At 42.8% G+C, this 12,641-nt stretch overlaps 1 protein-coding gene across 1 annotated transcript; it reads left to right on the top strand.

Moving 5' to 3' along the window:
* Positions 1–466: 466 nt before the first annotated feature.
* On the top strand, positions 467–11,560 carry arhgap35b (Rho GTPase activating protein 35b). Its single transcript, XM_026371463.1, has 7 exons — positions 467–1,660; positions 3,358–7,271; positions 7,359–7,500; positions 7,962–8,039; positions 8,224–8,355; positions 8,568–8,673; positions 8,795–11,560. Exons 2-7 carry the CDS (start codon positions 3,552–3,554, stop codon positions 9,204–9,206), a joined length of 4,590 nt encoding a protein of 1,529 aa, XP_026227248.1. The 5' UTR covers positions 467–1,660; positions 3,358–3,551; the 3' UTR covers positions 9,207–11,560.
* The last annotated feature ends 1,081 nt before the right edge of the window (positions 11,561–12,641 follow it).

Raw genomic sequence — 12,641 nt, 5'->3', positions numbered from 1 at the left:
TATAAAGTTAACCTTTATTTAAAAAACACTTTATAATCACCCAGCAACCTAATATTCTATACACTTAGCTTAGTTTGCATTTTTATGTTAACAACCACAAATATGTCGCAATTTAAAGTGTTTAAAAAGTGTTTAGTTGGTAACTAGTAGTTAACACAGCTAGTTAGCTAAGTTAGCTAAACTGGGCACCAGCGTGCGTGCGTGCGCGCTCCCAGCGCGTTTCTATGGGAACTATTGCTTCACGTTCAGCTGCAGCATAGTAACTGTTACTACGAACATTTCACCGACGTGACCTGAACGCAGCACTAACGTCAGCACCGTTAGTTGTCAACTAGCATTAAGAGGCTAAGCTAACGCTAATACAAAAAAATAGTTTAACATTTTACGGTGCAGAGTAGTAGAAAAAAAAAAATCAATAAATAAAGTAGCGTCGGTAGCTGGTAAGTTAAAAACTGCTGTGAAATTGAATAGCAGAACAGTTAACTAGCGTTGTAACGTTACCATGTGGATAATTTACCAGTGATCTTAATTAATTAACAGCAACTAACCCATGTGACAACAGCTTGTTTAGTGAAGTTAAACGTTTCTATCTAAAAATCACAGTTTTCTGTCACAGCTACTTGTACAAAAAGCCGCTCGATGTAACGTTAACTGTGGATCAGTAACGAGTACAGGTTGTCAGAAAGGGCGCAGCAGCAGCAGCAGCAGCAGCAGCAGCAGCAGTAGTGTTGTTTATTCGGTTCAACTGGACTGAAGATAATGTGTTTCCGTAACAAATGGCCGCTCTTCGACGAGCACGGAACAACAACAGCGATCTAACACATGGGCTGAAAGCTGAGGAACAACTCGTCGTTACTTGAGAGTAACGAGTCCGACACAGGCAGCAGCAGCAGCAGCAGCAGTAGTAGTGTACTGGTACTGGTGAGCCGGGGAGCCGACCTGCTGCAGTTGTGTGAGGGCGCCGCTGGGTGAGTCCCTCTCTCCGCTGCCTCTGTCTCCACAGCTCCCTTTTCCTAAAGAAAAGAAGAGGAGAACTAGGTCCGGGGAGGAGGGCCGCCGCCATTATCGGAAAGCTGACAGAAATCCCACTTCCACACAGGCAGTCTGCTCTGAAATTGACCAGGACATGAGCAGTGTCTGTTGCAGCAGGAAGCATATTTGAGACGAAACATCGCCGCGATCGCCGCAAACTCGCCGTCGTGTCGTGTGCGCGGCCGGCCCAGCATTATGTGGGCACAACAATGGACAGAATAATTATTGGAAAAGCAACGTGGTGAGCCGAGACGAACACGGCTGAGCTTTCACTTGTGCGCCTGAATTTCTCAGGAGCCAAAAAAAAAAAAAAAACAACAACCCCGCTTTGAAGGAGCAGGACTGCATTGTTCGATTATTTGGGATATTTATTTCTACCATCCCGGCATTTAATTGCAAACTAAAAAAAAAACAGCGAAGCCAAACGAGACGGGAATCTAGACGTGGGTGATGGATGTTTAGATGAAAATGACCCCATCGCACAAGTTGCAGCATTATCAGTGTTGTCCGTGAATGGGGAGCGACCCGTAGTGCGTTCTGCGGCTTTATGCTCATGCACATCAGGCGGCGAGGGCTGCGGCAAGCGCCGGCCTGACAGATGCAAGAGGAGAAAGGGAGAAATGCAATGGTATGTATACCCCTACATGCGCTCTCCTCTTCTTCTTTATGGGCTGTTTCCTGGTGATTGTGTGCAGTGCTACACCCTAGACAGCTGGGCAAACGCATTCCCTTTAAACAGCCTCTGTCGGTGTGCAGGAGGTAGGCAATCCCTGATTTCGGCTCTGCAATTTCATTATGTAGACAGCAGGCCTGGCGTGGTCAGCCCCTCTCTGTTCACCCTTAAAGCCCGTGTTAACTGTTAATCCTTTGCAGAACTTGTAACATGAGCAAAATCATATCCAATCAATTGAGTTCATGTAGATGAAACGGCTTAAATCTACACTTCAGTAAACTGTGTATCTGATGTTGCAGGAAAGGACCGTGTGGTTGTTGTTTTATTTCTAAAGAACTTGTCTGCTCATTTGGATGTCAGGCCTAGCTCAGCTGAACGCTGTGGACTGCCCATACTTGCTTTTGACCCAGCCAGAGCTGCTTCTTTCTGTGTGGCCACTTCATGTGACAGGTTATTTGTTTCATTCTAAGCCTGGGATTCATTTTTTTTGGCATGATGACTGGCGCAATTGAACCATATTGCACATAAGTAAAATTCTTATGTGAAAATGTTGCAGTTTTATTGAAATTATTATGAGCTGACATTGAATTGCATCATTAACAGAATTGCAGTGCTATAATACTTAGGCATCAATCAGTGATATGATCAGTGTTACCGCTTAGTATTTAAACAGGATGACCAATTTAAGTGCTTTTTGCCATGTATCATTTAAATTAAGTTTTTCATCCAATGTGCGTTTTTTTTTCTTAGGAGATGGTAATGATGCTACAGGATTTAATTTGAAAAGGTGTTAGTCTTTTTTAGTAAGGCTAAAAAAATGGAGACTGAGGTGGCCACAGCATAGTCATTTTTATCCCTGTCACCCCACTCACTGATCAGCTGACATTGTCATTTAAAGAGTGCCACTCCCAATATGTTTTCTCCTGGGATTAATATTATCATGTTGATCCTGGTTCATTTTATCTTGCCGTAAGTGGATCAAAGCTAGAGGCTCATTAATGATTAATTGGCAATTATTTCAGTAAAGGAATATTTAAAGTGAAGAAATATTTAAAGCCAAATAATTCACTGATCTAGTTTCTCATGTGAATATTTACTATCTTGGTTTTCTGTGATGGTAAGTTGAATACTTTTTGAGTTTCCTTACAGGACAAACAATCTGAATTCAAGGAAAATGTGTTGGGAAGTTTTTAGTGTTCTTTGATTTCATTATCCTTAATGATTTTGTGTGTACAGTAATTATATTAACATGGTAATTGAATATATATTGAACATATTATATTTACTGAGTTTGACAAACAATAGACTTGACATATGATCAAGGCCATAGACATGATCATGGAGAGGGATTGAACCACAAGCAGTTGAACTCAGAATAAAGTCACACTGGTTATCAGTTGGCAAAAGAAATTGGCACATAATTCAGTAAATGTTGCCTCTCTAACCATAAATAATATTGATAACATCACTGCCACAAGTATCATGTTTTAAGAATGATTTTTCTTTGTTTTTTATTTTATCATAGTTGATTAATATGTTAAGGCTATGGCATTTGCCACTTGCTGGTTTTCTAAATGTCCTTTCCCCCCCCCCTTTTTAATTCAAACTTCTGATTGTCTAATTTGTCTGGTTCCTTTTTGTGTCTCTGACAGGATCTGATTCAAATAAGGACTAAATGATACAACGCTCTGCTCCTACTACTGCACTGCTTTCCCTTAAGTCAAAGCCCAGCAGAAGAAGAAAGCAAGATCTGATCTCCCTTGTGGATCAGCAACTTTATGGACAAACATTCAAGTGAACTCCTTTATACAGTGCCTGTTTATGGCAGGATGAGCGTCAGCAGGCTATGATGGCGAAAAAGCAAGATGCCCGATCACCTATTTACAACCTTATTGTGGTGGGTTTGTCAGGAACAGAGAAAGAGAAGGGGCAATGTGGGGTTGGTAAATCCTGCTTGTGTAATAGGTTTGTGCGACCTAGTGCTGATGATTTCTACTTGGACCACACATCGGTGTTGAGCACAAGTGACTTTGGGGGCAGAGTGGTTAATAATGATCACTTTCTTTTTTGGGGAGAGGTATCACGGGTTCTGGAGGAGGGGCCTGAGTGCAGAATGCATGTTGTGGAACAAACTGAATTCATTGATGACCAGACATTTCAGCCACACCGTAGCACTGCTATGCAGCCCTATATCAAACGGGCAGCTGCAACCAAGCTTGCTTCAGCAGAGAAGCTCATGTACTTCTGTACAGATCAGCTGGGTCTGGAGCAAGACTTTGAGCAAAAACAAATGCCTGAGGGTAAGCTGCAGGTGGACGGCTTCCTGCTCTGCGTTGATGTCAGCCGGGGCATGAATCGCAACTTTGATGATCAACTTAAATTTGTCACAAACCTCTATGGTCAACTAAGCAAGACTAAGAAGCCCATTGTGCTGGTCCTCACCAAATGTGATGAAGGAGTGGAACGCTACATTAAAGATGCACACACCTTTGCTATCACAAAAAAGAGTCTACCAGTAGTTGAGACATCTGCACGCTCAAATATAAATGTTGACCTCGCCTTCCTCACTTTGGTTCAACTTATTGATAAGAGCAGGGGCAAACCCAAGATCATCCCTTATTTTGAAGCCCTCAAGCTGCAGAGTCAGCAAATAGCTTCTGCCAAGGATCGCTATGAATGGCTTATCAACTGTAAGGTAAAGAATCATAATGAAACCTGGTTAAACACCAGTCGACAGATAAATAACTCCCCGGAGTACAAAGAATATGTCTTCTTGGAGGGAACAGCTAAGTGCAAAAAGCTTTTTCAACAGCATGTCTACCGTCTGAAGCAGGAACATATTGAGAGGCGTCGCAAAATATACTTGAGCACTCTTCCTTTAGCACTTAGTTCTCTGGTGCCTGATCTGGATGAGATAGATCAGCTGAGTTGGTCCGGGGTACAGAAGGTCCTAGAGTCCAAGCAGCACTTTGGGCACTGGTTTGTTGTTCTTGAGGATTCACCATGGGAGGATACATCTCACATTGATAACATGGAAGATGAGCGAATCCCTTCAGACCTACTGGAGACTGCTGAAGCAGAAGGCATTTTTAATGCCCACCTGGAACATCTACGTAATGAGTGTAGACGGGCTGAGATGAGGCTGGAGTTTAAACACAAGCTAGCGTCCTCTCCCTTTGTCACACCTGGTAAACCTTGGGAGGAGGCACGCAGCTTTATCATGAATGAAGAGTTCTACCAGTGGCTTGAAGAGCCAGAGTACTTGGACTTGTACAACCGCCATCAGAAGGAGATTATTGACCGTGCTAAAGAAGATTTCCAGGAGCTCTTACTGGAGTACTCTGAGCTTTTTTATGAGCTTGAGGTGGATGCCAAACCAAGTAAAGAGAAGATGGGAGCAATTCAGGAGGTTTTAGGGGAAGAACAGAGGTTCAAGGCACTGCAAAAGCTTCCAGCTGAAAGAGATGCTCTGGTATTGAAGCATATCCATTTTGTATATCATCCTACCAAGGAGACCTGCCCTAGCAGTCCTCACTGCGTAGATTCCAAGATTGAACAACTCTTAGCTTCACGTTTTCCTACATGTTACCCCTTTTTTGATGTGAAAGCTCATTTTGGGGACACAAAGGCTGACAGAATTAACCTTGTCATACTAGGGAAGGATGGGCTGGCCAGAGAATTTGCCAATGAGATTAGGGCTCTCTGCACAAATGATGACTGGTACGTATTAGACGGGAAGATGTATGAATTGACACTACGCCCCATTGAGGGAAATGTACGTCTTCCAGTAAATTCCTTTCACACCCCCACTTTCACCCCTCATGGATGCCTGTGTCTGTATAATTCAAAAGAGTCCCTTTCCTATGTGGTTGAAAGCCTTGAGCGAATTAGAGAGTCCACTCTAGGTCGAAAGGACAGCCAGCTAGCACAATTGCCAACATCACTGCTTTTAGTCACTAAAAGAGGTGTAGGATCATATGTGGATATAGGTCGAGAAACTGCCTTAAACCTAATTACACAGGGACAGCAGGTTGCAAGGAGACTGCAGTGTAGCTTTTTAGACCCTGCCTCCCCTGGTGTAGGCTATGGTCATAATGTTAATGAGACTCAAATCAACCAAGTGCTGAGGGGTCTTTTGGACATTAGGAGGAGCACATCCTTTAGTAGCAGCTCCCCTCCTCTCCTCCCTGAGCCACCAGGTCTCAGAGACTCTCCTCATCAGGCGGTCACAGAGGCAGACCTTCGCATTGTCATGTGCTTAATGTGTGGGGACTCTTATGACATTGAGCAGCTCCTGTCCCCTTTCCTAATGCATCAGCACTGCAGGCCCATGTCCAATTGTGGCACCTCTGTATTGCTGGAGCAAACAGTTGGTGGACATAAGCTGGCTATTGAGCTGTCTCTGCTCTCTTATCATGCCTCCTTCACTTTGCGGAAGAGCAGGTTAGTACACGGATACATGGCTGTGTACTCGGTCTCCCGAAAAGCCTCCCTGGAGACCTTGTGTGCATTCTTGTGTGAGGTTCAGGACATTATCCCAATTCAGCTGTTGGCAGTAGGAGATAGCCAGGCAGAGCTTACTGACAGTGACTTTGCCTGTGAACAGCTGATCCAGGGGGAGGAGCTAGCCCATGAAATTGAGGGTCGATTCAATAGTCTAGTTTGTGGATCTGGAGGGGTGGTGGGAGGTCTGCACAGGATAGAAATGTTCCATTCTTTTCTGATGGAAGTGGTAGAGAAACGCAACATTGTGGAGGCTACACACATGTATGATAATGTTGCTGAAGCTTGCACCAATGAAAATGTGTACTCACCGCGCTGCAGTTCTCCCAGTCCTGTCACCATGTACCTTGATTCAGAAGATGATGTAGATCCATCACCACCATACTATGATGGCACACTTATGTCTCATAGCGGGGGCTATAATCTGCCTGATTTAGATTCCAGTGACATCTCTGTCATCTCCGATATCAGAGACTTTGAGAACAAACTCAACAACAAAGTACACCCCCAAGTGAGAGTCAAACCAGGTGTCACTTTTGACTTCCGGAAAGTGAGCCGTAACCCATATATTGATACACTAGGACATCGTCGCTCCTTACCCTCGGCTGTTACCTGGGTTCCTGGTGGGGATGTGGGCTACGATCCCTCAGACTATGCTGAACCCATGGATGCGGTTTCGAAACCCCGCCCTAGCAACGAAGAGATCATCTACTCAGTGCCACATGACAGCACACAAGGCAAAATTATCACCATCCGCAACTCCAACAGGATGCACTCTAATGGAAATGGCTCAGATAGTGAAGCAGACAGCAGCTCTCTGGAGCGAAGGAGGAAGTTCTCAGCAGTGGGGGTGAAACCTCGTCTTTACCGTGATCGCTCTAAGCGGCTTGGCAAGTTCAGCAGTTTTCGCACAAGCTTCATAGGAAGCGATGATGAGATGGGTGCTCTTACAAAGTCGAAGGAAGATGATTTTGGGACCCTGAAAGGCGAAAGTCTTGTTAATGAGGAAAGTGAAGACCCAAAAAAGAGAAACATTCTGAAGAGCCTGCGACGAACAGCCAAGGTATGTATTAACAATATTTTTTTCTTTTTGTGCAGAAATAGTAGATGACTTTAATTTACTTAATACAATTGTCCTCTATCTTTGCAGAAAACAAGAACAAAGCCACGTCCAGCTATCCCCAAGCCCCTGGAGAGCAATTATTTTGGGGTCCCCTTAGTGAATGTGGTATCACCAGACAGACCAATCCCACTCTTCATCGAGAAGTGTGTCCGCTTCATTGAGACAACAGGTCCTTTTTTTTTTTTCTTAACTATCCATGTTGTGTTCTGTTCGCTATGTAATATGTCTAATCAAAACACAAACAGTTACCAAGGTAAAATGAAATGCAACTGAGTTTGGTCCTCATGATGTCTACTGCTACTACTAACTAAGTTTTATTCTGAGAAATACAGACAGTGACTGTTTATCAGTAAAAACCTTTAACAAAATGAATGTTATTCATTGATTAGTCACCTAAACATGCTTATTACTAGATCTCCTAAATCAGTGCACCTGTTCATGACTACGAAGTGTGATGTGACAGTAGTATAAGCATTTATTCAGTTAAGTACTCCTTCAGAAACTGCCAGCATCTGTATTGTTATGTCTGTTTGCAGCGGGGCTAATGAAGTGTTTGTGCTTTGCTTGTTTCCCACTGTGCCCCCCTGCATCTTCCCCTTTCTCTCTGCTGCGCTCTGTTTTTTTCTTCAGGCCTGAATACAGAGGGTTTGTATCGTGTAAGTGGGAACAAGTCAGAGATGGAAAGCATGCAGAGGCAGTTTGAACAGGGTGAGTTGCTCATCTGACTTGTTTGAACCAGCTGTTTGGCATGTAATTACGCAGCTGTCTAATCAAAACATAAACAGTTACCAAAGGAAAGTGACATGCAACTGATTGTTTGGTTTAGATGACGGCTACTGTTGACGGGCGTATTTTCTGCGATCCATTTAATGTCCTCATTCTCCTTCTGTAGACCACGGATTAGACCTAGTGGAGAAAGACTTCTCCATAAACACTGTGGCTGGAGCCCTCAAAAGCTTCTTTGCTGAGCTGCCTGAGCCCCTGGTGCCTTGTGCCCTGCAGGTGGACCTATTGGATGCTTTCAGTAAGCAAACACTGCTGGGCTGGGAGGGTCTTTATGAGAACATAAAAGATTATTTCTGTAGGAGGGAAGAGGGTAGGGAAGGATTTGGCCGACGAGCTTTACCCAGTTTTAATGTTGACAAGAATAATGTTCATAGTAGTGTATCGAGACACTTTGGTTTCGTATTACTGTGTGCAGTGATTTCAGTTTTATGGTAACCTTTCTATGTGCAGAAATCAATGACAGAGAACAGAGGCTGTACACCATGAAGGATGTCCTGAGGAAGTTCTCCAGGGAGAATTATGATGTTTTCAAATATGTGGTGACTCACTTACACAAGTAAGCTCTGTGTCTACCGTTTAAATCACTTCCATAGATTTTGGTGGTCTCCTGTGTGTTTTTCTTCTGCACTGTATGATGGGAATGAATGCATTGATGTCTGACTGTGTGTTTTTCCTAGGGTGAGCCAGCTGAACAGGGTGAACTTGATGACCAGTGAAAACTTGTCCATCTGTTTCTGGCCCACCCTCATGAGGCCAGACTTCTCTACTATGGATGCCCTGACGGCCACACGCACCTACCAGACAATCATCGAAACCTTCATCCACCAGTGTGCATTCTTCTTTTACAACCAGCCCCTCCTCGACTCCCCCACTGGCCTCGCAGGCCTCCCTGCCTCACCCACCACCACCTTCAGTGGGAGCTCTGCCTACTCATGTTACCGCTCCTCTCCTTCCCACACCACTACACACTTCAGCCCCCTGCAGCAGTCCCCGCCCACCACACCCCAGTCTCCCCTGCAGTCGCTGCTGCCTCCCCTCCACCAGCACCCCCACTCCCACCATTCTCCTGCTGAACAAGAGACACTGTGAGAGACAATGAAATGAAACCAAGTGTGCCCATGATGATGCTGGACCTTATCACCAACACGCACTAAAAAACAAAAGTGCACTTGCACACTACATTTTGATCATGGACAACTGATGTTATGAAGAGCGGACATGGGACCTGTCTGAGAAACTTTCCCCAACCTGCCATTTGTGTCAATACTCGTGTACATCATGGCAGGCAACCAGCAGTCACTCTTCCTCTGCTGTCTGAGCCCCTATCGCCTGGATTTGACGTCGGGGCCGAAGTGGAGGATAGAGGTCACTGTCATAGCAAGCCTCCCTTCTGTCAGCAGTCACCACTTATCCTACACTACCAAGAAATAGAAACCTCTATGCCAAGCTGGAAGAAATGATTTGTGAACACCGTGTTTTTATCTGTGTGAAACTGTTTTAGTTTTTATTTCTCATGAAAGTACTGCCACTGGATTTATGTTCCTCTGTGAGTCCATTGGGCAGCAATTTGCTCCATATAACAGAGGTTCCTCTGTCTGCCTTTGGGGTTTCTGTCATTGGCTCTACTTGAGGGGTCAGCATGGGGAGGGAAGGGAAGGGAAGAGGTGGGTACACATCCAGGGATGCACTTTAATGATCACTGTTGTTTTTCCCCTCAAAAGGGTTTTTTTTTTGTTGTTGTTGTTGTTGTTGTTGTTGACATGCTGTTTTCTTGTGTTTTTAATTTCACAGCTCAAACAGCCATACCCATTGCCTCTACAGAGCTCTGGCAGATCAAACTTTGTTTACATCAAACTTGTTTTTGTATCCACAAACGTATCTGAAGCACTTTTTGATAGTGTAGTGTTGAATCTGAAGAAATGCCACACCGATGAATTGTCCAAATTGTTTAGTGGTGAAGTGTGGCATCTGTGCAGGCTTGTGAAACAAGATCCTTTTGTAAAAACTTAAGTTCTGTAAGTGGATCCAGAGGTCCGGTTTTAGGTTAATGGGAAATCTGAATCTGCTCATATCCCTCATTCATCCAGCCATTTGAAAAATAGTTTTCTTTTAGAGTTTGTCTTCTGTGTAGCTGTTGGTTAATCAGAGTGGATGTTTAGGAACGTTTGGTTTAATTAGACCATTATGATATCAGCGATCAGTCAAATGAAGGAGAAATTTTTGCCATTTTTCGAATGTGTAACCTAGTCATACCATAACACGACTCTACATTGCCATCTCACATCCATGGAAACCAAATGCTTGAAACATGATAGGTTGCTGGATGTGTTGCTGTGGCTGTCTATCAAACCAAGCTCTTTGTATTCATCTAATATTAAGGACCTTTAACTCCGAAGGTTTAGTATTCTCAACGCACTGTTACTGCTTGTCCTGCTTTACAATACAACAACCTGTAGAAGTTCAATATTTGTGAATGAGACACATTCAGGAAGCACCAACAGCCGTTTACCTGCTCTAGTGAATTAGTTTTGTGCTGGTATATTATGCTCCCTTTTCATAAATTATAAAAAAAAAAAAACAAGAAAAAACAAAAAACAAGAAACGGCACATTTTCAGCAGTAGCACTGAAATGAAATAAATGAAGACCTGATCATTTTAACCATTAAACATTAGAGAGGAAGTTCTGTCTTTTCAGTGAGACCTAGTAAAAAGAAAAGAAAAATAAAGGTTTACAAGTTTTGATGACCAGATGACTGGTATAGTTCCTGGTTGCAACAACAACCAGACTTGTTGGATCACTGGTTGTACTATTTGGGATTGTCATTTCTGGTACTTTTGGAATTGCAGTGCTGTTGGAAGTCAGTCATTTTATGTGTTCATCAGACTAAACTGAGGGCTCTTCTCATACTGCTCAGAGTTTTAAGACTGACATATAATGGGACTGACTATAATGGGGCGACAAGCAGCAGCCCCATTATAAAACTGGGAGTATATAATCTTACTGCATCACTTGACTTCTGACACAAACTTGGCAAATCTGTCGTTCAATTAGCTAAACTGAGTGCATACTACTCTATAATGGTTGTTTATTTGTATGTTGGGGAACGCCACCCTTTAGTCAATGGTAGAAAACATTTCTAGTGTGTATTTCAATGATTGAAAGTCCATTTTTACAATTTTTGTGAATGGTTCAAGGCCACTCAAGTTTAGTGCATGATTTAAAAAAAAAACACACCAAGGGAGATGGATGAAAGCCTCTTCTTGTTTTAAAACATGAAATTAGTGTGAGAACAAGACAAATACTAAAGCGAAATAGCTAAAACATGAAAGTTATGTACTGAGCACCAAGAGCAAACCATGAAATCTGACTGAGAATAGTGTTTAAAAATGAAGGCCTTATGTGAACTGTAAAATAGTTAATAAATGAAATCTTGTAAAATTGTCCCCAGCCTTCTTGTGATACTTGTGTGTGTGTTTAATAGTACTGTGTGTTTAATAGTACTGTATCTCCAATCATCAATGTCAATGTGCGACTGTCAAAACTTCATAGTTAAAAGTGTGTTTTGTGACTAAAACTATTTACAAAGCCACAAAGCTGCTTTAAGTAGGAGTTATATTATTACAACAGTGGGATTGAAAGAATTAAGAATATCAGGCTAATCACTGTGTTACTTCAATGTTTCAGTATTATGTTAAATTAAAGGAGAGGGCCAATGACACTTATTGAAAAGCCCCACTTTACCCTTCTCCCATCTGATAACATGGTAGACAGGCTATTATTATCTACACTTTCCATTGTGAAATATTGTGTTGGTGTGTTTCAAACTATTTCTCTGATTGACAGATTGATAAACAAACACAGCAATGGCATGATTACATTGTATATCTACTGTTTCCTCTCTGTATCTCATACAAGTAACAACTAAACTCAACTTATTATGACTGTCCCTGAAACATCTTCCTAATGAACAGGCTTATTCTACACTATACGCATTAAATGCATAAACACTGCTGCTTTAGTAACTAGAAGCTGTAGTATTTCTGCAACGGTTCAGGTGACTGTGAAAAACATTAATTATTCACAGCATATCGGTCATGAGTGACTGCACTCTTTTGGAGGAATACTTTCCTCACATTATCTGCTTCCCTTTGTGCAGGGAGTCAGACTTGATGATATGACTCCATCTTGTGGCTGCAGAGCTGTAGAGCTGAGAAGATGTTGGCATGTTTGTGCCCCATGCAGTGGATTCCCATACTAGAATTCACTTCAAGATGCAAGCTTTAGAAAGCTCCTCATTGTCAATGTGTGGTACAAATTAGAATGAATACAGATTTCAGATTCAGCTCTGGTTTGTCAGATGGCTTCTCCATGTCTCTGAATTCAAATTTGGTCGAGAGCTTCATCTGGTACCACTGCGCTGTGTTGTCAGTCTCCACCTGAAAACCTAACATACAGTATTATCCTACATTCTACACTAATGACATCTAATCTAAGTTATAGCTTGAGCCTAAAATGTCTGATTT

This window comes from Anabas testudineus, chromosome 14, assembly GCF_900324465.2.
Source record: "Anabas testudineus chromosome 14, fAnaTes1.2, whole genome shotgun sequence".
In the NCBI taxonomy this organism is placed as follows: Eukaryota; Metazoa; Chordata; class Actinopteri; order Anabantiformes; family Anabantidae; genus Anabas; species Anabas testudineus.
Note: the sequence above shows the minus strand (reverse complement) of the source record. Positions and strands in the feature narration are given on the sequence as shown.

What these genes read in the sequence shown, in the direction of transcription:
- arhgap35b (XM_026371463.1), top strand. Translation starts at nt 3,552, where the DNA reads ATGATGGCGAAAAAGCAAGATGCCCGATCACCTATTTACAACCTTATT. An exon ending in GGACCTATTGGATGCTTTCA is followed by an intron (nt 8,356 to 8,567) that starts GTAAGCAAACAC and finishes TTCTATGTGCAG; the next exon opens with AAATCAATGACAGAGAACAG. An exon ending in GTGGTGACTCACTTACACAA is followed by an intron (nt 8,674 to 8,794) that starts GTAAGCTCTGTG and finishes TGTTTTTCCTAG; the next exon opens with GGTGAGCCAGCTGAACAGGG.